The following is a 22,415-nucleotide window of genomic DNA, read 5'->3' on the forward strand; positions in this document are numbered from 1 at the left end:
ATCCGGTATTTTTCTTTTTCTTTTTGGCTTATTTCGCTGAGCATGATCCCTTGCAGTGCCATCCATGTTGCTGCAAATTGCATGTGTTTATCTTTTTTGAATGCTGAGTAATATTCCATGGTATATATGTACCACATCTTCTTGATCCAGTCATCTATTTTTGGGCATTTGGGTTGTTTCCAAAGCTTAGCTATTGTAAACAGTGCTGCTATAAACATAGGAGTGCAGGTGCTCTTTGGAATTGATGTTTCTGTGTCCTTTGGGTAAATACCTAGGAGTGGAATTGCTGGATCATATGGAAGCTCTATGTTTAGTTGGTCCAGAAATCTCCACACAGCTCTCCATAGTGGTTGGACCAGTTTGCACTCCCACCAACAGTGCACAAGAGTTCCTTTTTCTCCACATCCTCGCCAACATTTGTTGTTGCTAGTTTTTTTAATATGTGCCATTCTCACTGGTGTGAGATGGTATCTCATGGTAGTTTTGATTTGCATTTCCCTGATTACAAGTGATGTTGAACATTTTTTCATATGTCTGTTGGCCATTTGCATTTCCTCTTCAGAGAAGTTTCTTTTTAGCTCTTCTGCCCATTTTTTGACTGGATTATTTTCTTTGTTGTTGCTGAGTCTCATCAGCTCTTTGCAGATTTTTGACTGATACCTCCTTTTTCCTTTGTTTTCATCAGTAGGACTTTGGCTATTTGAGGTTTTTTTGTGGTTCTATATGAATTTCATCAGTATTTGTTCTATTTCTTTAAAGAATGTCATTGAAATTTTTATTGGAATAGCATTGAATCTGTAAATTGCTTTTGGTAGGATTGCCATTTTAATAATGTTAATTCTTCCAATCCATGAGCAGGGGATGTCTTTCCATTTCTTTTTGTCTTCCATTTCTTTTAACAGTGTTTTATAATTTTCTTTGTATAGGTCATTTACCTCTTTTGTTAGGTTTATTCCCAAGCATTTGATTTTTTTTGTTTCAATTATAAAAGGGATGGTTTTCTTGATTTCTTCTTCTTCAGATTGATTGATTGCGTATAGGGAGGATGCTGATGTTTGTGTGTTGATTTTGTATCCTGCTACTTTACTAAACTGGCTGATTATTTTGATTAGATTTTCTATGGAGTTTTTAGGATTCTCTATGTATATAATCGTATCATCTGCAAATAGTAATAGTTTTACTTCTTCTTTCCCTGTCTGGATTCCTTGTATGTCTTTCTCTTGTCTTATCACCCTGGCTAGGACCTCCAATATTATAATGAAGAGCAGTGGTGAGAGAGGACATCCTTGTCTTGTTCCTGATCTTAAAGGAAAGGCTTTTCACCATTGAGGATAATATTGACAGTGGGTTTGTCATATATGGCTTTTATCATGTTAAGGTTTGTTCCTTCTATCTCAAAAATTTCAGGGGCCTTCATCATAAATGGATGTTGGACTTTGTCAAATGCTTTCTCGGCAGCTATTGATATGATCATATGGTTTTTATTTTTCTTTTTGTTGATGTGTTGGATTACACTGATTGATTTTCATATGTTGAATCATCCTTGAGCCCCTGGGATGAATCCCACTTGATTGTGGTGTGTTATCCTTTTGATGCATTGTTGGATTCTGTTGGCAATAATTTTGTTGATTTTTGCATCAGTGTTCATTAGGGAGATTGGCCTGTAATTTTCTTTTTTTGTGTACTGTCTTTGTTTGCTTTTGGTATTAGTGTAATGTTGGCTTCATAGAATGTATTTGGTAGTATTACTTCTTTTTCTATATTTTTAAGAGTTTGTGTAGGATAGGCACTAATTCACTGGTGAACATTTGGTGGAATTCATTTGTGAAGCTGTCTGGGCCTAGGCTCTTATTTTTGGGGAGTGCTTTGATTACTGCTTCAATTTCTCTGCTTGTAATTGGTCAGTTTAGGTGCTCTATTTCTTCTTTATCCAGTTTTGGATGATTATATAATTATATCATTATATCATTCTAGGAATTTGTCCATCTCTTCTAGGTTGTTGAATTTGTTTGCATATTAGTGTTCATAGTAATCTCTGATTATTCTTTTGATTTCTACTGAGACTGTTGTGATTTCTCCTCTTTCATTTATAATCCTATTTATATATGTTTTCTCCTGTTTTTTCTTTGTGAGCCTGGCTAGAGGTTTGTTTATTTTGTTAATTTTTTTCAAAGAACCAACTTTTGGTTACATTGATCTTTTGAATTTTTTAAATTTCTATTTCATTTATTTCTGCTTTGATTTTTATTATTTCCTTTCTTCTACTGGCTTCTCTTCAACAATTATCAGACTCCATGTAAGAGTTATAGGCATTCCAGAAAGTGAGGAGAAAGACAAAGGAACTGATCTCCTTTCCATCAATTTGCACTTGCCTGTCTGTCTTTGAATTACCTTCCACTATCTCATTTAGCATTTTAATATATTGTTTGAAAGACTTCGTCTGATAGTTTCCCTATTTCTGTATCTTTCACATTTACCCCAAAACTATCCTTTTTTTGCTTTTCAATCATGGTTTCAGATGTTCCTTGCTCCCTGGGCTTGTGTACTGCCTTATTTTGTGCATGTGGTTCAAATCTGTAGATTTAGTTTTGTTTCCCTTTTTATCTTGGTGTGATGTGTTGGCAGGAAGGGTAGATGTGCCTTAAATATTTTCCCTCAATCTTGTTGTAGAGTAAGAGTGGTCACCTCTGTTTCCTCTCCTTTCTTTTTTTTTTTTTTTTTTTTTTTTTTAAATAGAGGCATGTTTTATTTATTTATTTATTTATTTATTTGTTTTGTTTATACATGCACTGGGTACAGTCAGAAGCGCGGGAGGGTGAGAGAATTCACCAGAGCCAGAGCGGGGAGCAGAGCAGGCAGAAGGACCGAAGCACACTGCTGAGGGGAGCAGCGGGCGGCAGGAGAGGTCTGCGCGCCATGTGGGACCCTCCTCCGGTGGCCGGGGAGCAGCCGGGGATTGAACCGGCGCCGCAGAGGCCGCGGGCAGCTTTGCAACCCAGCGCTCTACCGCTGCACCACCGGGGAGGCCCTGTTTCCTCTCCTTTCTACAAAGGAAGCTCATTTCAGTGCTTCAGTTATCCTAACTCCCCATCCCCCACCTACCTGCTGCTCCATTCTGCTGGCTTTCATGTTCACCAAGCTTGTCTTCTGTAACAAGGTGGTCTAGGCACAGTCTCCAGGGCTCAATCTCTGGAACTCAATTAGCCTTGCAGACAGGGTGTGCCCAAGAGGGCTATGTGCCTTTTTTCTCCATAATGGCCATAGGCATTGGCCATTACCACAAGCTCCATAGTCATTGTCCTTCACACAAGGGATATTCTTTGCAAGTGCTGCATAACCACTTGATTCTTTTCAAGGGAGTGAGGAGGTTTCTGTATCACCTGTTCTTTGTACTATTGGGTTCATGGCCAAGTCTGGCATGGCTCTTCCTGAAAACTCTTATCTCTAGGATGAGGGGCAGTGTGAACTTTCCTTGCCCGTTTGAGCTACAGTACTCTCAATGACCTAAGTGCAGTGTGTCACTGCAATCCATTTCTGAAAAGTCACTCTGGTAAATTTCAACATAACCCACACACTCTGTAGAGCTTTGGATATCTAATTCCTAGCCTGTTTCATCTGACAGTCCATGTCCCTCTTCACCTCCTGCCTTTGCTTTCCTGCTGCAACCCACAAAATTTAGTGTAATTCCTCTGTGGAAAAGTCCTGATTCTCCATTGGAGGGAGTCCTGGTACTGTTATTCTTCCTTTGAGTAGATATTTATTTATACTTTTTTAAAAAGATTTATTGATGCATATAAGAACTGGGGTACAGGCCAGAGGTACAGGGGGCAGGATAGGTGGTAGGATTCACCAGAGACAGAGTGGGGAATAGAAAAGGCAGATTGACTGAAACACACTGCTGAGGGGAGCAGAGGGTGAGACAGGAGCGGTCTGTTGCTCCATGTGGGTCACCTCCCTGGCCAGGGATCCAACTCAGGCTGCAGTGGCTACTGATAGCTTTATCGTGCTGCAACTTAACCCCTTGCACCACCAGGGAGGCCCTATTTATCCTTTTTTAAAGGGAAGACTTATCCCAAGCTCTCTATCCAGCTATGATGTGGGTGGAACTCAGTTCATCACTTAAAAAATTAGTTATTCAGGGGCCTTGCTGGTGGTGCATGCAGTTGAGCACAGTGCTGTGAAGCTGTCCACAGCCTTTGCAGCATAAGTTCGATCCCAGCCTGCCAATGAGATACCACATGGCACAGCAGACCTCTCCTGTCTTGCCCGCTGCTCCCCTCAGCAGTGTATTTCAGTTAGTCTGCCTGTTCTGCTCCCCACTCTGTCTCTGGTGAATCCTCTCACCTTCCTGCACATCTGGCCTGTACCCCAGTTCTTGTATGCATGAATAAATAAATCTTTAAAAAACACCTTAAAAATCAATTATTCAAACCTTTCCATGACTCTTAGCATTCCAGCTATTACTATTTTTAAAATTTATCTTAAAGTATTATTTGAAGTTAATATCATTTTATTCTATTTCTTACATATTGGAATAATTGAACTCAAAACACAGTATCATTTCAGGTGGCCAGGGAAAGTAATAATTTACCTGAAGTTTGAATAATTGAGGATATTACTTTACTATTTTAATTGAGTGTTTAATATTTACTGCTTTTGATTAGGTGTAACACTAATTCAGAGACCACCACTGAATATAATCAAAAACTAAAAATTTGATTGTCATATTGTCAACACCACTCAGTGAGATGAGGTTGATTTGACTTCTCATTCTCAGGAGATATGTTGTGTGAGAAAGGCAATGGGAAAATGGAGAGTTTAGAGCACTGTCCAATCTGTAATGATTCCCAGCAAAAAATAGTTTGGTTAAGTCCAGACTACCCTGAGCCACAGCTTAGAGGACTGACTTGCTTTCTGTAAACACTCCCCAGAATCAAACTGGAATAAAATCTTTCTTCTAGTGTGGCAATGAGGATATAGTAAGGTGTTGTTAGCTATACACTTTAGTCGCTTCTATTTTAAATAAAGATTTGCAGTTGTGCAAAATAAGTAAGTCTAGAAAACTATATGCAGCAGGATACCTATAGTTAATATTTTAATTGCAACTCATTTTCCATCAAAATACTGCATTTTTAATTTTATTTTTTTTTTAAATCATGTTTATTTTTATCCAACATAGTATTTTTCCCCTTAGATGTGGTCACCATAGTTTTCCCACCACCAAAGTGCACACAGTCCTCTACCACACTGTCCTTGTCCCCTTCTGTGCTCTACTTTTCCCCCTCTATTACTCCCTCTCCTCTCCTCCTTAATTACATAGATCAACAGTCTGATTTCAGGGTCAGTCTTACAGTTTTTCTTTGTCTGAACCTTTGTTTGGTTTCTCTAAGTTCCACATGTAAGTAAAACCATCCTTTATGATTATCCTTCTGGCTCACTTTATTTAGCATAAGTCCTGCCAGTTCTATCCATGCTGCTGCAAATGGCATGAGTTTATCTTTTTGATTGCTGAGTTGTATTCCATTATGTATATATATCATATCTTGACCTATTCATCTGTTCTGGTGCATTTAGGTTGCTCTATATCTTTTTTTTTTTTTTAATTACCTCCTTGATGTTTTTGCAAGCTTCTTTTTTAAAGATTTATTTATTTATTTATTTATTTATTTATTTATTTATTTATTTATTTATTTATTTATAGAAGCACTGGGTACAGTCAGAAGCGCGGGAGGGTGAGAGAATTCACTAGAGCCAGAGCAGGGAGCAGAACAGGCAGACTGACGAAATACACTGCTGAGGAGAGCAGCGGGCATGGCAGGAGAGGTCTGTGCGCCATGTGGGACCCTCACTGGCAGCCGGAGATCGAACTGGCACTGAAGAGGCTGCGGGCAGCTTCGCAGCCCAGTGCTCAACCACTGTGCCACTGGAGAGGTCCATGTTCCCATATCTTGACTATTATAAATAGTGCTGATATAAACATAGGAATGATGGTTTCTTTTTGAATGGTATTTCTGCGCTCTTTTGATAGACACCTAGAAGTGGAATTGAGAAATCTCCACTCTTTTTACCATAGGTGCTGGACCAGTCTGCATTCCCAACAAAGGGTAGGAGGGTTCATTTTTCTAAGCACATGTTGTTTGCATTTTTTATATGTGCCATTCTCATAGGTGTGAGGTGGTATCTCATTGTGATTTTGATTTGGATTTCCATGATTAGCATCTTTTTAATGTGTCTAACTTCTTTGGAGAAGTGGCTATTTAACTCTTCTGCCCATTTTTTGATTGGGATGTATGTTTTCTTTTTGTTGAGTTGTGTAAGTTCTTTATAGATCTTCCATATTTATCCTTTTTCAGTTTTAAGTTGTGCAAGTACTTTCTCGAATTCATTATGTTATCTCCTTGTTTGGGTCACTCTCTTTTTCACTGTATGGAAGATTTTTAGTTTGATGTAGTCCTGGTTAGTTTTTTCTCTAATTGTTTTTTTTCCCCTGCTGCTGGAGATAAGTCTGCAAAGATATTCCTGAAGTTAATGTTATAGTGTTTTGCCTGTGTTTTCTTCTTTTATGGTTTCAGTGATTTACGTGGTAGTTTTTTGTATATTTCAAGTTGATTTTCATGTATGGTATGAGATAATGGCCTAGTTTCATTCTTTTGCATATGACAGTTTAATTTTATCAACCCTTTTGCATGTGACAGTCTCATTTTCTCAATATTTGTAAAAGAGGCTATCCTTGTTCCAGAGCATGTTCTTTGCTCCTTTGTCATATATGTGGGGTTTTATTGCTGGGTCTCAAATATATTCTTTTGGTCTGTATATCTGTTTTATTTCAGTAAAATATTGTTTATTTTATGGCTTTATAGTATAGTTTGAAGTCTGGAAGTGTAATACATCCATTGACCCCCTTTTTAGTCAAGAGATGTTTTTTTGTTGTTCCATATGAATTTCAATAATCTTTGCAGTATTTCTTTGAAAAAGGCCATTGGAATTTTATTGGGATTATATATAATCTGTAAATCACTTTGCAGAGTATGGCCATTTTGATGATGTTGATTCTGCCTATATATGAGTAGGTAATATTTCTCCATTTCTTTTTTGCCTTCTATTTCTTTTAGCAATGTTGTATTGTTTTCCTTGTATAAATCTTTCACCTCCTTTGGTTTATTCTCAGATATTTAATTTTTTGTAGTGAGATTGTAATTGGGATAGCTTTCTTAATTTCTTCTTTCAGTTCATTATTTGTATATAAGATGGCAATTGATTTTTGTTATGTTGATTTTGTTTTCTGCCATTTTCTTGAACTAGTTTATTGTTTCAATTAGTTTTTTCATGGAGTCTTTGGTGTTCTCTATGCGTATTATAACATCTGCACATAATGATAGCTTTATTTCTTTCCCAACTTGGATTCATTTTATTCCTTTCTTTTGCATAATTATTTTATCTATGACTTCTAATACTATGATGAGTAGTAGTGGTGAAAGTGGACATTCTTGCCTTCTACCACGTATTAGTGGAACGAAATTCAGTTTTACCATTAAGAATGATACCAGCTATGGTTTTGTCATATATGGCTTTTATTATGTTAAGGTATGTGTCATTTATCCCATTTTTCAAGTTTTTTTTATCATAAATAGATACTGAATCTTACCAAATGCATTCTTGGGACCTATTTTTATGATCATGTGTTTTTTCCCTTTTTGTTGATGTTGTGTATTACATTGATTGATTTTTCAGATGTTGAACCATCCTTGTGTTCCTGGTATAAATCCCATATCATCATGTTGTATAATCTTTTTAATGCATTGTTGGATTCAGTTTGCATTTTTTTATGCATACAAGAACTGGGGTACAGGCCAGAGGTGTGAGGGGTTGAGAGTATTCACCAGAGACAAAGTGGGGAACAGAACAGGCAGATTGAATGAAATACACTGCTGAGGGGAGCAGTGGGTGAGATAGGAGAGGTCTGCTGCACATGTGAGTAGCTCCCTGGCCAGCCGGGGATCGAACTTCTGCCACAGTGGCTGCGCATAGCTTCATAGTTTGCATCTTAACCCCTTGTGCCACCAGGGAGGCCCAGTTTGCTTAGATTTTATTGAGGATTATGGTGTCTGTTCATTAGGGAATTATGTCTGTGGTTTTCTTTCTTTCTGGTGCCGTTGTTTGATTTTGGTATAGTGTTATATTGTCTTCATAAAATGTGTTTGGAAGAATTCCTTCTTTCTTGATTTTTGGGAAAAGGCTGAGCAGGATAAGTATTACTTCATTTGTAAATGTTTGGTAGAACTCATGTGAAAGAATATGGTTCTGGCCTTTTGTATTTTGGCAAAGTTTTGATTACTGTTTCAGTTTCCTCACTTGTGCTTGGTTTTTTCAGATTTTCTATTTCTTCCCTATTCAGTCTTGGATGATTGTACAATTCTGGGAATCTATCTGTTATTTCTAGGTTGTTGCATTTGTTTACATGTAAATCTTTTTTTTTTTTTAAAGATTTTATTTATGTATTTATACAAGCACTGGGTACAGTCAGAAGCTCAGGAGGGTGAGAGAATTCACCAGAGCCAGAGTGGGGAACAGAACAGGCAGATCCACAAAATACACTGCTGAGGGGAGCAGCAGGTGCGGCAGGAGAAGTGGGACCCTCGCCAGTGGCCAGGGATCGAACCAGCGCTGCAGAAGCTGCGGGTAGCTTTGCAGCCCAGCTCTCAACTGCTGTGCCACTGGGGAGGCCCTAAATGTAAATCTTTCTAGTAATCTCTAAATTTCTGTAGTGTATCATAACTTCTCTTTCATTCTGGATCCTATTTGTTTCCTCCCTCTTTTTTTTAGTGAGTATAGCTATAGCTTTGTCTATTTTTCTTGTTTTTCTAAGAATTATCCTTTTGTTTTATTGATCTTTGGGCTACTTTTTTTTATTTTTAGTTCATTTATTTCTGCTCTAATTTTTATTATGTGCAATTTTGTATTGGCTTTTAGATTTTTTTTTTGTTATTGTTTTTTAGTTCCTTGAGATTAAAGACAAGGTTATTTGTTTGGGCTCTTTCTAGTTTATTACTGTGTATCTATATTGCTGTATAATTCCTTCTTAAAACAGCTTTTGCTATGTACCATACATTCTGAAAGGTTGTATAGTTTGCCTTGAGGTATTTTTTGATTTCTTCATTAACCCAGTGATCATTCAGTAGTTTATTGTTCAGTATCATGTATTAAACATTTCCTTATTTTCTTTTTGTAGCTGATTTGTAGTTCAGTACTGTTATGTTCAAAGAAGGTACGTCGTATGATTTCTCTCTTCATCGATTTGTAAATATTTGTATTTGGTCAATCCTGGAGAATCACCCATGTGCACTTCAGAAAAATGTGTATTAAGCTTTTTTTTTTTAAGATTTATTTATTTATTTATTTATACAAGCACTGGGTACAGTCAGAAGTGTGGGAGGGTGAGAGAATTCACCAGAGCCAGAGCAGGGAACAGAACAGGCAGACTGATGAAATACACTGCTGAGGGGAGCAGCGGGTGCGGCAGGAGGGGTCTGTCGTGCCATGTGGGACACTCGCTGGTGGCCAGGTATCAAACTGGTGCTGCAGAGGCTGCGGGCAGCTTCACAGCCCAGCGCTCAAATGCTGCGCTACCAGGGGAGGCCCACTAAGCTTCTTTTATGTGTAGTTTCCTGTAAATGTCTGTTAGAACCATGTGGTCTGGGTCTGTTATAGGTGATTATGCCCTTGTATATTTTCCATCTCATTGATCTAAACATTGGTGAGAGTGGGGTATTATGTCTGTTTTCAAATTTGATAATATCTGGTATATTTTGGTGCTCCTTCTTTTGATGAATATATATTTATGAGGGTTATATCCTACTGTTGTATTGTTTCCTTGATAATTGTATAGTATCCATATCTGTCTCTTGTTACCCCTTTAAGTTGAAAATCTATTTTGCCTGATGTATGTACGGCAGTTCCTGCCTTCCTTTGGGTGCCATTTGTTTGCAGGAATTTTTTCCATCCCTTTACTTTTAGTCTGTATTTATCCTTGTTACTTAGATATGTTTCCCAGATGCAGCAGAAGGTTGGATTCTGTTTCCTTATGCAACTGTATCTTCAGTGTCTTTTTATTAGCAAGTTTATTAGTCCATTGACATTTAGAGAGATTATTGACAGGTAAATATCTGTCACTACCGTTTTTCCCTAGGTTTCTGTTTCTATTTAACTCCTTATTCACTTATTTTTCTTTTCCCACTCTTTGGTTAAGATTCTAAATAACCCTTTTGTATTTCTTGGAGGGGTGGTTTAGTGGATGGAAACTCCATAACATTTTTTTCTGAGATGGTCCTTATCTCTCATATAGAAAAGGGAGATTTGCAGGATACAGTACTCCTGACTGGCATTTTTTTTTCTTGGAGTGTGTTGAATATGTCATTCATTCTCCTCTTGCCCACAGTGTTTATTCAGATAAATCCCACGTTAATCTAATTAGTGTTCCTTTGTAGGTTACCTATTTCTTCCACTTCAGCAGATTCATTATTTTTTCTTTGTCTTGGACTCCTAAGAGTTTTATGTGTCTTGCTGTAGTTTTCATTTTATAAACATAGCTGAGTGTTCATTTTGCCTCTTGTATTTCTATGTTCATTTCCTTCTTCAAGTTTAGAAATTTCTCCTTCACTATTTACCTTCGCTTATCTCCTTCTGGGATTTGTATGATTTTTTATATTTCCTTTCCTTATAGTGTTTGATAATTCTCAATGTGTTTCTTCATTCTTTTTCCTTTGTTTTTCTTTTTCTATCCTACTTCTTACCTTTTTTATCTCAATATTACTGATTTTTCTTCATTTGATTTATTCTACTTCCATGGTTTTCTCCTGAATTTTTTGCTTCTTCCTGCAATTCTGTTATTTTTTTGTTTAAAGTTTTAATTTTGACCTTCTGTTTGTTGATTGTGTTCCTCATAGTATTCATTTCCTTTTCTTTTTTTTCTTTTTTTAAAAATTATTTATTTATTTATTTATTTATACAAGATTGATTGATTGATTGATTTATACAAGCACTGGGTACAGTCAGAAGCACGGGAGGGTGAGAGAGTTCACCAGAGCCAGAGCAGGGAGCAGAGCAGGCAGAAGGACCGAAGTACACTGCTGAGGGGAGCAGTGGGCGGCAGGAGAGGTCTGCGCGCCATGTGGGACCCTCCTCCAGCAGCCGGGGAGCAGCCGGTGATCGAACTGGCGCTGCAGAGGCCGCGGGCAGCTTCACAACCCAGCGCTCAACCAATGCGCCACCAGGGAGGCCCTCATTTCCTTTTCTGAGTTTTATTTATATGGTTTTCATTCTTTTGTTTTCTAAATCATGGCCATCTTGAATTCTATGTCTGATAGGTATACTCTTCCATGCTTTTGTGGTTTGGTACTGGGGTTTTGTTTTCTCTGTGTGGTGTATTGTTGCCCTGTGTGCTTGCTTGACCATTTGTATTTTCTTTCTCCACATCGTTTCTTTTAGGTTTGCTCTGTTGTTGTTGAGACTTTTGTTCTATATGAGTCTTTGTCTCCTACTCTTCTGTGTGGTTACTTGATGATGGGCACACCTACTGGGGTCTCTTGCTATTCTTGGGATGGTGCTAAAGCCTCCCCGGTAGCCATTCTTGGCCTTGTTCTGGTGCCTGAGACAGTTGGCAGAACACACAATTGAGAGGCCAAGTAGACAGGACTTCACCCCATCTGTGTCTGTTTCTATGAGTGGGAGGGTGGAGCATTGCTGACTATCCCTGATATAGAATGATATCCTCTGTGGCTTTAAGTAAGGTGCTAGTCTGCTCCCAATGTGCAAGTGGCTTGTGCTGAGTTAGATGCACTTTCTGGCACCCTACTGTGAATAGGTAAGCTGGCAAGTCCCAATGAACTGTATTGTACATCTTATTCTGAGATGCTGGTGGCTGGGCCTGGAGTCAGGGGTGTTTATGGTGAGGTTGCTGAAGATCCCTAGTGTAGAGCAAGGCTTGTTGTGGCACAAGCTGGAGTGCTGGTCTGCTCTGAGGTACTGGTGGCTGAGTGCTGAGTGGAACGTATTTATATTTCCTGGGATCAGCAGGGGGCCTGCCATGACTAGGTAGGCCCTGAAAGGCCCAGACTGTGGCATATATCTGCTCCAGAGGTGCTGGAGACTGGAATTGGAGTCATGGGTGCTTTCTGCCTTTTTGTTTAAATAATTTTATTGTCCATAAATTTATATATTTTTATAAGATTTACTTATACAGCAATTGGGGTACAGTCAGAGGCGCAGGAGGGTGAGAGAATTCACCAGAGACAGAGCAGGGAATAGAACAGGCAGACAAACCGAAGACACTGCTGAGGGGAGCAGCGGGTGAGGCAGGAGAGGTCTGCCATACCATGTGAGTTGCTTCCTGGCCAGCCGGGAATCGAACCAGCACTGCAGAGGCTGCGGACAGCTTCACAGCACTGCGCTCAACCCGCTGCGCCACTGGGGAGGCCCCTGTCCATAAATTTCTAAACCACATTTCCAAATCCCAGTAATACCCTAGATTTTTTTTTTTCATTTTTGGGGGAACTTTGCACACTTGATATATTCATCCACGTGGGTAGGCCCTTTAATTTTGTTGAGTTCTGTAAGGAAAATGCATTATCTATGTGGTGGATCTGCTATATATGCAGACCTAACTTGATATATTGTATGAATTATTTGTTACTGATCAGCTTTCCAATTTACATCAATGCATACCTTATTGAGATTTCATTTGTTGTTTCCACAGATTTCAGGAAACCTCACTGTGCCTTGGATTACAGGGTGTTCTAGAAAAAGAGCAGTAAGTAATTTTTCATTTAAAGCAGTAAATGGTTTTGCTCTGTGTTGTTAAATGTCATTGAGAAAATTGTAAGGATATTGGTAAAGGAGGCAAGATTGAACCTCAATTAGATTGTATTTTCATCAGGAACAAACTTGAGATCATTATATATATCTATATATCTGTATATATATTACAAATATAACTAAATAAAATGCAGTAATCAGCACACTCTATAATCTTCGAAAATATTTTGCTGTTTTAAGAAAATTCAAAGGTAATTCATTAAAAAAACTACAATTTTTCTACATCTTATCTGCCCAGTTTATTTGATCATATACTTCAGTCATGGTTGTTATAAATAGTCAGCATTAAAGAATTCACATAACTATCTACCATTAATTCATTTTAGTGTTATGAGTGATGAGTAACTAATATTTTAATAATCTTACTTTTCTGGTTTTCTGCTATAGCTGTTGGTTTTTATAATGTTCATATAGCAGAACTTCATTACAATCGTTTTCTCAATGAGTTTTTTTTTTCTTCAGTTAGTCTGTGTAAGACCCACAAATCTGTATCTTAGCAAATGCCCCATGAGATTTTGGTTTAACTGTTCCATAAATGGGGAACTATTAAAGGATTTTTACCATAAAAGAGATATGAGTAGATGTTTAGAAAGATAATTCAAGTTACTGTGTGGAAGATAGTTTTGAGGATAATAAATCTGAAGCCAGAACTTCAGAAATAAACAAGATTGTATAAACTCCTCTCTCTTTTCCACATAGAGTAGAACTGCAAACCATGGAAGGAATACAGGGTGCCACCAAAGGAGAATTCTGAAAGGTGTAAAGAAAGCAAGTGGTTAGGGACTCTAGGACTTAGGTTGGGGACAAAATGCCCTGTTGCTCTAACAGAAAGTGATTCAGGCCAGGCATTTCTTGATCTGCAACCTAACAAGAGAAGGCGAGTTGGATAGGTTCATTCCTCCCAACAATGTGATGTGAGTCCCACAGACAACCTTAAGTAAACCTGGCAATATTGGTAAAGATCATTTGGAAACCTCAAAGGCAACACACAACTAAGGGAACTGCTCTCCTTCTTTGCTGGGGCTGAGATTCTCTTCCCTTACCCAGAGACACCAGATATTAATACCAACATCCAATAATACAACTAAAAGCAGCCTGATGTTAAAAATCTCTTTTTCCATGTAGGTCAGGAAACTGTTTTCTCCACCTAGAGAACAAGGTGCTTAGTTAACACCAGGAAGAGTGATTAAGATACCAAATGCACTCAGCCCAGGAAGTTCACTATCCATCCCTGAAGAATGGAGAATCTATTTTCCCACCTAGACACTGGTCTATTGGATGATACCAAGAAGAGGAAACTCCCCACAGTAATCATCTGAGTTGGAGAAGGTTTTGCTGATCCTTTACATGTTACTATCAGGATCATTGGAAGTCCAAGTGATGCCAGACAAATCAAGCAGATTAAAATAATGCCACAAATGTTCTGAAAATTAAAGTATCATGGGAACCACATTTTATAAAGTAGGTCAATACTTTTGTGCTAAATATAACTGGGTGACTTCCTGATTAAATTAAAAAGATTCCAATAAGAGCAAATATCTCCTAACATACTGGCCAAAATATCTAGACACAACTGAAAATCACCCATCATTCCAAGAACCAGAAAATTATAGCTTGAATTATAAAAAAAATCAACAATATTAATCAGATAGTGAAATTATCTGGAAAGAATTTTAGAGGATCCCTTATAAAAATGTTTCAATAAGCAATTACATATTATCATGAAACAAATGGAAAAAAACAGAAAATCTCAATAAAAGAATCAAATGAGAATTATAGAACTAAAATTTACAATAACTAAAATGAAAAATTTGCTGGATGACTCAATATTGAGTGGCAATAAGAGTATACAATTGGGGGCCTCAGCACTGTATTTAGGTCAATCTCCCTGTTCTGCTCTCCTCTCTGTCTCTGGTGAATCCTCTCACCTCCCACACCTCTGGCCTGTACCCCAGGTCTTATACGCATAAATAAACATTTTTTGTGGTACCCTCGCCGCCAGTGGCTGCGGATCAAACCTTCACTGCAGAGGCTGCGGGCAGCCTCGCAACCCAGCGCTCAACTGCCGCACCACCAGGGGAGGCCCCGCATAAATAAATATTTGTTAAAGAGCATATAGACTAAATGTATGTGAGGATAGGTTGAAAAAATTTACTTAATTCAAACAACAGAGAAAATAGTCTGAAAAATAAGAAAGAGCCTCGCAGTTCTGTGGGGCAATTATATATTCAAATATTTGTATAATTGGAGTTACATAAGAAGATGAGAAAGAAAATGAAACTGAAAGAATATTGAAAGAAATAATGACTGAAAACTTCCCAGGTTTAGATAATAACATAAATGTATAGATTGAAGAATCTGAGTGAAGTCTAAACAGGATAAATGCAAAAAATTGACACCAAACATTTCATAATTAACTTTTGAAAACTAAGCAAAAGCAAAAATCTTGAGTGCACCCAGAAAGAAATGATACATTAACTATAAGGCAACACCAATTCAAATAATATTGGATTTCTTATCTAGAACTCTGGAGGCCAGAAAGGAACTGGCAAACTTTTTTCACATGCTGAAAGAAGGTTGTCGTCATCTGATAATTCAATATTTGCCAAAAATATTAATCAGAAATGAAATAAAAGTGAAGTCATTTTGAGATGAAAGAAAGTTTAAGTCAGCAATCAAGAAATCCTTTTTCTCTAAATGAATGAATAAAGGAAATTCTTCACACAAATATATGATATAGAAGAAATTGGGGCAGCAGGAAAGAATAAATAACAATAGAAAGAAAAATATGCTTGTCTTACTCTTCATGTATTTTCCACCATATTTGATAATTGAAACAAAATTTGTAGTACTATCTGATACTCAAGCCTATTTAAAATTGGGGATGATTAAAGCACCTAAATAGAAACGAAGTTTCCATACTTCACTAGATATAGTGTACTAGTATCAATATTTTACTATAAATAATATCATGTGTGTTTAATAGCCAGAATGACCACCATAAACATTTTACAAAATGATAAACACTCTTAATATGATCAAGAACAAAATGAAATCCTAGCAAAATGTTCAAATAACACACAGGAAGGAAAGGGGAAACATAAGAATGCAAAGCATAAGATACAAAACAAATGATAAGATTACAGACTTAAGCCCTAACATATCAATTATTATCATAAATATAAATATGCCAAGAAAAATGTAGATATTTACATAGCGGAGAGCACAGTGGACTGTGGTGGAGGTCTATAGGTGCTTTGGTGGTGGGCACAATATGGTTGACTACACCTGAATGGGGAGATCCTATACTTCCAAAATACTAACATGTTTATAAACCAATGGTACTTCAATAGAAGAAATTAATTAGTTAAAAAATACATCCACTTCATACTGTTTATAAAAAATTCACTTCAAATTCAGTAATAGGTAGATTGAAAGTGCAAAGGTAAGGAAAATATATCATGCAGACATTAATAATAAAAACCAGGAGTGAGTGATTATGTTAATATCAGTTAAAATAAACCTGAGACAACAAGGATGTCTTGTAAAATTATCAATCCTAAATGTATACAAACAAAGAATCAAGACTTCAAAATACATGAATTAAAAAAACTGATAGAAAAAAGAGAAACAAATCCTCTAAAATTATAAATAGGAACTTCAACACCCATGTCTCAGAAACACATAGAAGTACTAGGCAGAAAATAAGGAAATAGAAGGTTTGAACAATGCAACCAATACAAACCATTTACAATATAGAACACTCCAACAAGAAAGTAGTACATATTTTTAATGGTCCCACAGTACATTAGACAAGATAGACCTTTTCAAAAATCTAAGTAAAATCTAAAAAACCACTTATAATCAGGGAAAAGCAAATCACAACCACAATAAGATACCACCTCACACCAGTGAAAATGACACATATTTTAAAAACTGGGAACAAGTGCTGGTGAGGATGAGAAAAAAGGAACCCTGTTACACTGCTGGTGGGACTGCAAATTGGTCCAACCACTGTGGAAAACTGCGTGGAGCTTCCTCAAATTACTGAAAATAGAGCTAACATATGACAACAAGTGCACTCCTAGAAATCTACCCAAAGGACACAAAAACATTAATTCAAGGGCCTCCCCTGGTGGTGCAGCAGTTGAGCGCTGGGCTGCAAAGCTGCCCGCAGCCTCTGCAGTGCCGGTTCCATCCCCGCCCGGCTGGCGAGTGTCCTACATGGCGTGCAGACCTCTCCTGCCTCCCGCTGCTCCCCTCAGCAGTGTTTTCAGTTCTGCCTGTTCTGCTCCCCGCCCTGGCTCTGGTAAATTCTCTCACCCTCCTGCACTTTTACTGTACCCAGTGCTTGTATAAATAAATAAATAAATCTTTAAAAAATTTTAATTCAAAAGGAAACCTGCACTCTGGCGTTTATTACAGCAATATTTACAATAGGTAAGATATGGAAACAACCTAAGTGCCCAAAAATAGATGACTTAATCAAGAAGATGTCATGTATATACACAATGGAATACTACTCAGCAATAAAAAAATATAAACTCATGACATTTGCAGCAACATAGATAGAGTTGGAAGGGATTATGCTCAGTGAAATAAGCCAGAAGGAAAAAGAAAATTATTGGATGGTTTCATTTATAGGAGGAATACAGGGGAACCAAATAGGGGATCGGGAAAAATTATAATTAATTAAAAAAATTAACAGGCCACTATAAATCAGATTTCTGCAGGGCAGGGAAAGGGAGAGTGAAAAAATGGGACCGGGTAGCACAAGGGACTATGGTGATGGTGCACAGGTGAATTGGTGGTGGGAATTTTACGGGGACCACATCTGAGAGGAAAGCATATATTGTACAAGAAGGAAGAATGATGTAAATATATATATATATATATATATCAATTAAAAAAATCAATTTACTTATTTCACTTACAATTTAAGTAGATGAGATTGCAAAATTTATCATAAATTGAAATCTTCAGGTAGCTTATATAGTCCTTGTGTACACTGAAAATACATGGATGAATATTGAAACTCATTTATCTTGGATAATTTTGAAATTATTCAGCCTGGACTAGAGAATTGATAGAGGTCCACTATCTCTGCAATTCTAAAGTTACACACCTCAACAATATGCTCTTAAATCACTGCTAAGTATAGTAAAGAGGGAAGTTAATTTTTTCAATCCCTACCCTCTCTAGTTAAACAATTTTTAAAACTATGATTAAAATATTTGTATTATAGTTAAGCACAACAGGGGCTACTGAAATAAAATATTGGAAATAAGAATTAACCTTTTATTTTTCTATAAAAGTTTAACATAGGTCAAAGTAAAACTGGGTAAGAATCATTGCCTTTATCACATTTTTTTTTTTACATTTTCCCATTTTGAGATATAATTGACATATATCAAGGTTTTAGTGCAAGGTACACAACATCATGATTTGTTGTGTGTTATATTGCAAAATGATTACCACATAAGCTTAGTTAACATTAATCACAATATACTGGGAGAAATAAAACTAGTTACCATATCAACAGCAGATGATTTTAAGACTTGTTAGGAATAGAGATCTTATAACTCGACACATGTGTGAATAGAGAATTGGGGTGGTTGATGTTTCTAGGGGCAGAATGTAATATTAAGAAATTAATAACTGTGGGCCTCCCCCTGGTGGCGCAGTGGTTAAGCGCTGGGCTGCGAAGCTGCCCGCAGCCTCTGCAGCACCAGTTCGATCCCCAGTCACCAGCGAGGGTCCCACATAGTGCGACAGACCTCTCCTGCTGCGCCCGCTGCTCCCCTCAGCAGTGTATTTTGTCAGTCTGCCTGTTCTGTTCCCCACTCTGGCTCTGGTGAATTCTCTCACCCTCCTGCGGTTGGGACTGTACCCAGTGCTTGTATAAATAAATAAATAAATATTTTTAAAAAAAAAAAGAAATTAATAACTGTAATAACAGTTAAATGTAGCCAAAATATGGTCTTGATGACTTGTACATTTTTAGTACTGAAGGTAACAGTGAAATTGAATAAAATGCATATTAATATAAAATTATGATAGCCGTGAGATTATTTTTATTTTTTGTTAGTGCTTGTTTTGGTGGTAGGTATGGTGATATATATCTAAAGGGTATGAAATTATTCCCCTAAATCATATAAAATATTGTAAAACAATGATACCCCAATAATAAAATATAAAAATATATAATTGGGATAATTTGAATAAAATAAGCTATTAAAATTTTAAAATATTATTTTAAAATAAAACAAATTATAATGAAGTACTACTATACATCTTCTAGAATGGCTAAAATTAAAATGACTGACCATACCAGGTATTGACTAAGATCTAAAGGGACAGCATTCTCATATACTACCAGTGGGAATGTAAAATGGTATAATCACTTTGAAAAATATTTTGATAGTTCCTTAAAGATATAAACACACATCTTCCATGTGATTTACCCATCCCAATCCAATAAAAAAGAAACTAAATGTCTTAATAAAAACTTCTACAGAAATATTCATTATATCTGTGTGGCAAAACACTGGAAACAATCTAAATATCAACAAATGAATGGATAAACAAATTGTAGTATATATTTTCAATGGAATATTTTCAACATTAAAAAGGATATCAGGCCCAAGCCAGGCCCCTTCTGACCAGCAGTCCGAGCCCAGAGGGGGAGCGGGCACCCACAGCCAGGGCCGACCAGGCACGCGGAAGAGTGTGCTTGTCTCCGAATCACCATTTTAGAATAGGGACCTTTCTTCAATAAAGACTGCTTGAAACCAGCAGAAGGCTCCCAGAAGAGCCAGAGGTGAGCTGGGTAGTTAGCCCAGGCCAGGCCCCTTCTGGCCAGCAGTCTGAACCCAGAGGGGGAGGGGGCACCCAGGGCCACGGCAGATCCAGCATGAGGGAGAGTGTGCCTGTCTCTGAATAGCCATTTTAGAATAGGGAGCTTTCTTCAATAAAGACTGCTTGAAACCAGCAGAAGGCTCCCAGAGGAGGCAGAGGTGAGCTGGGAAGTTCACCCACACCAGGCCCCTTTAGGTCAGCAGTCCGAACCCAGAGGGGGAGGGGGCACCCAGGGCTGCGGCAGACCTGGTGTGTGGAAGAGTGTGCCTGTCTCCAAAGCGCCATTTTAGAACAGGGACCTTTCTTCAATAAAGACTGTTTGAATCTGGCAGAAGGCTCCCTGTGGAGCCAGAGGGAGAAGGTTCCCTGCGGAGTCAGAGGTGAGCTGAAAGCCCTCACAAGCCCTGTCCCACCTGGCAGGAAGTCAGAGCCCAGAGGAGGATCCAGAGATTTGGAACCCAGAGTGCAATCCAGCTGCCCCACCTCCAGGGAAGTCTGTGGGACTCCAAGATGCACCTTTGTAACTAAACACAGAAGGAGGAGAGGTTCTGTGACAGTGACCATTATTAACATACTCAAAGTACCACTGCCTCACGAGACTTCTGGCATAACAGTTTGGTTTTTTTTTAAATATGTATGTATGTATGTATGTGTGTATAAATAAATACATACATACATATAAGCACTGGGTACAGTCAGAAGTGCGGGAGGGTGAGAGAATTCACCAGAGCCAGAGAGGGGAGCAGAGCAGGCAGAAGGACCGAAGTACACTGCTGAGGGGAGCAGCGGGCGGCAGGAGAGGTCTGCGCGCCATGTGGGACCCTCCTGCGGTGGCTGGGGAGCAGCCGGTGATCGAACTGGCGATGCAGAGGCTGTGGGCAGCTTCACAACCCAGCGCTCAACCCCTGCGCCACCGGGGAGGTCCTATGTGACTACTTTTAGATTGTGGGTATCAGCCCTTTAGCTGTATGAACATAGGAGTACATATTTTCTCTCATTTAGTAGAGTATTTTTTTATTTTAATGATAGATTCTCTTACTATGCCAAAGATTTTTAGTTTGAATTAGTCCCATTATTTTTGCTTTCGTTTTCCTTACCACTATAGTTCACTCACCAAAGATATCGCTGAGGCCACTGTTGTGGCCTGTTTTCTTCTATACATTGTTTTCATGCCTTACATCTAAGTCTTTTATACATTTTGAATTAAATTTTGTCTTTGTTGTGAGATAGTGGTCTAGTTTCATTTTTTTAAAGATTTATTTATTTTATACAAGCACTGGATACAGTCAGAAGCGCAGGACCGTGAGAGAATTCACCAGAGCCAGAATGGGGAGCAGAACAGGCAGAAGGACCAAAGTACACTGCTGAGGGGAGCAGCGGGCAGCAGGAGAGGTCTGCATGCCATATGGGACCCTCCTCCCGTGGCCGGGGAGCAGCCGGGGATTGAACTGGCACTGCAGAGGCTGACGGGCAGCTTCTTAACCCAGCGCTCAACCGCTGCGCCACCAGGGAGGCCCTCTAGTTTCACTCTTATGGGCAAAAATAAGACTACTAAAGGGAAAAATGGGGGTGTAGAAGCTAAGCGGATAGAGGATCCAATGGACTGTGGTAGATCATTATGGACTTCTTTTGCTATCTTATAATAACATTCTTTTGTACAGTTTGGATCCTAACCACCTAAAGCATATATCGTGTTATAAACCAATGTTTTCCTGCCACCATCTCTAATATCTCCTTGTTCCTTACTCCCTGCCCTCTACCTCTTACCAGGAGTCCTCACTGCATTTATTAATGTCCCTTAATTTTTATAAGTATTTTACTTTGTGAAATCTTTTGCTATATAAGTATTCATTATTTGCTTTTGTCACTCTGACTTGCTTTACTGCACTTAATTCCCTTCAACTATTCCGATTTTGCTGCAAATGATTGGGTTTCATCATTCCTCATAGCTAAATGGTGTTCTGTGGTGTGGATATATACCATATCATCTTGATCCAAAAGTCCACTGATAGACATATAGGTTGCTTCAATGTTCTAGCTGTTGTAAATAGTATTGCAATAAAAATTGTAGAATATATAGGGTTTTTTTCTATTGATGGTTTTATGGTGTTTGGATAGATGCACAAGCGTAGGATTGTTTAGTTTTATGGTAATTCCATTTTCAGCTTTTTAAAATGAATTCAGATCACTTTTATAATGGCTGCACCATATTACATAAAATAAATTATAGTTAATAAGCTTCCACTTTCTCTACATCCTCTCCAACAAGTTTTGTCGAGGGTCTTTTTAATTTGTGCCATTCTCATGAGCATGTCATGCTCTCCCATTGTGGTTAACTGTGTTTTTCATTGGAAGCAATGATGAACATTTTTTCATGTATCTATTGGCTTTCTGGATATCCTTCTTGGTCAATTGTCTTCTCATAACTTCTGCGCATTTGTTAATTGGGCAGGGTATTGTTTTGGTTATTGTATATTGTATATTAATCCCGTATCAACTGTATTTTGTGTGCGTATTTTCTCCCATTCAATAGGGTGTCTTTTTAATAGTCTAGTGCTTTCCTTTTATGTATTAAAAAAATTAACTTCAGTAACAATTGTTTATTTTTATTATTTTCATTGGCATAGGTGTAGAGTCACCACAGATATCTTTATCATTGTAATGTTGTCTTCTATATATTTTATCAT

General features: G+C 37.9%; 1 protein-coding gene across 1 annotated transcript in view; it reads left to right on the plus strand.

Annotated features, from left to right (window-relative positions):
• Nucleotides 1–22,415, plus strand: part of HDX (highly divergent homeobox) — a 123,029-nt gene that overhangs the window by 34,955 nt on the left and 65,659 nt on the right. The window contains exon 3 of the mRNA XM_037512224.2: nucleotides 12,752–12,805. Coding sequence (XP_037368121.1) covers nucleotides 12,752–12,805 — 54 coding nt within the window. The remainder of the gene's footprint in view (nucleotides 1–12,751; nucleotides 12,806–22,415) is intronic.

The sequence above is a fragment of the Talpa occidentalis genome, unplaced genomic scaffold, assembly GCF_014898055.3.
Source record: "Talpa occidentalis isolate TD23 unplaced genomic scaffold, MPIMG_talOcc4v2.1 talOcc4.15, whole genome shotgun sequence".
Taxonomy (NCBI): Eukaryota; Metazoa; Chordata; class Mammalia; order Eulipotyphla; family Talpidae; genus Talpa; species Talpa occidentalis.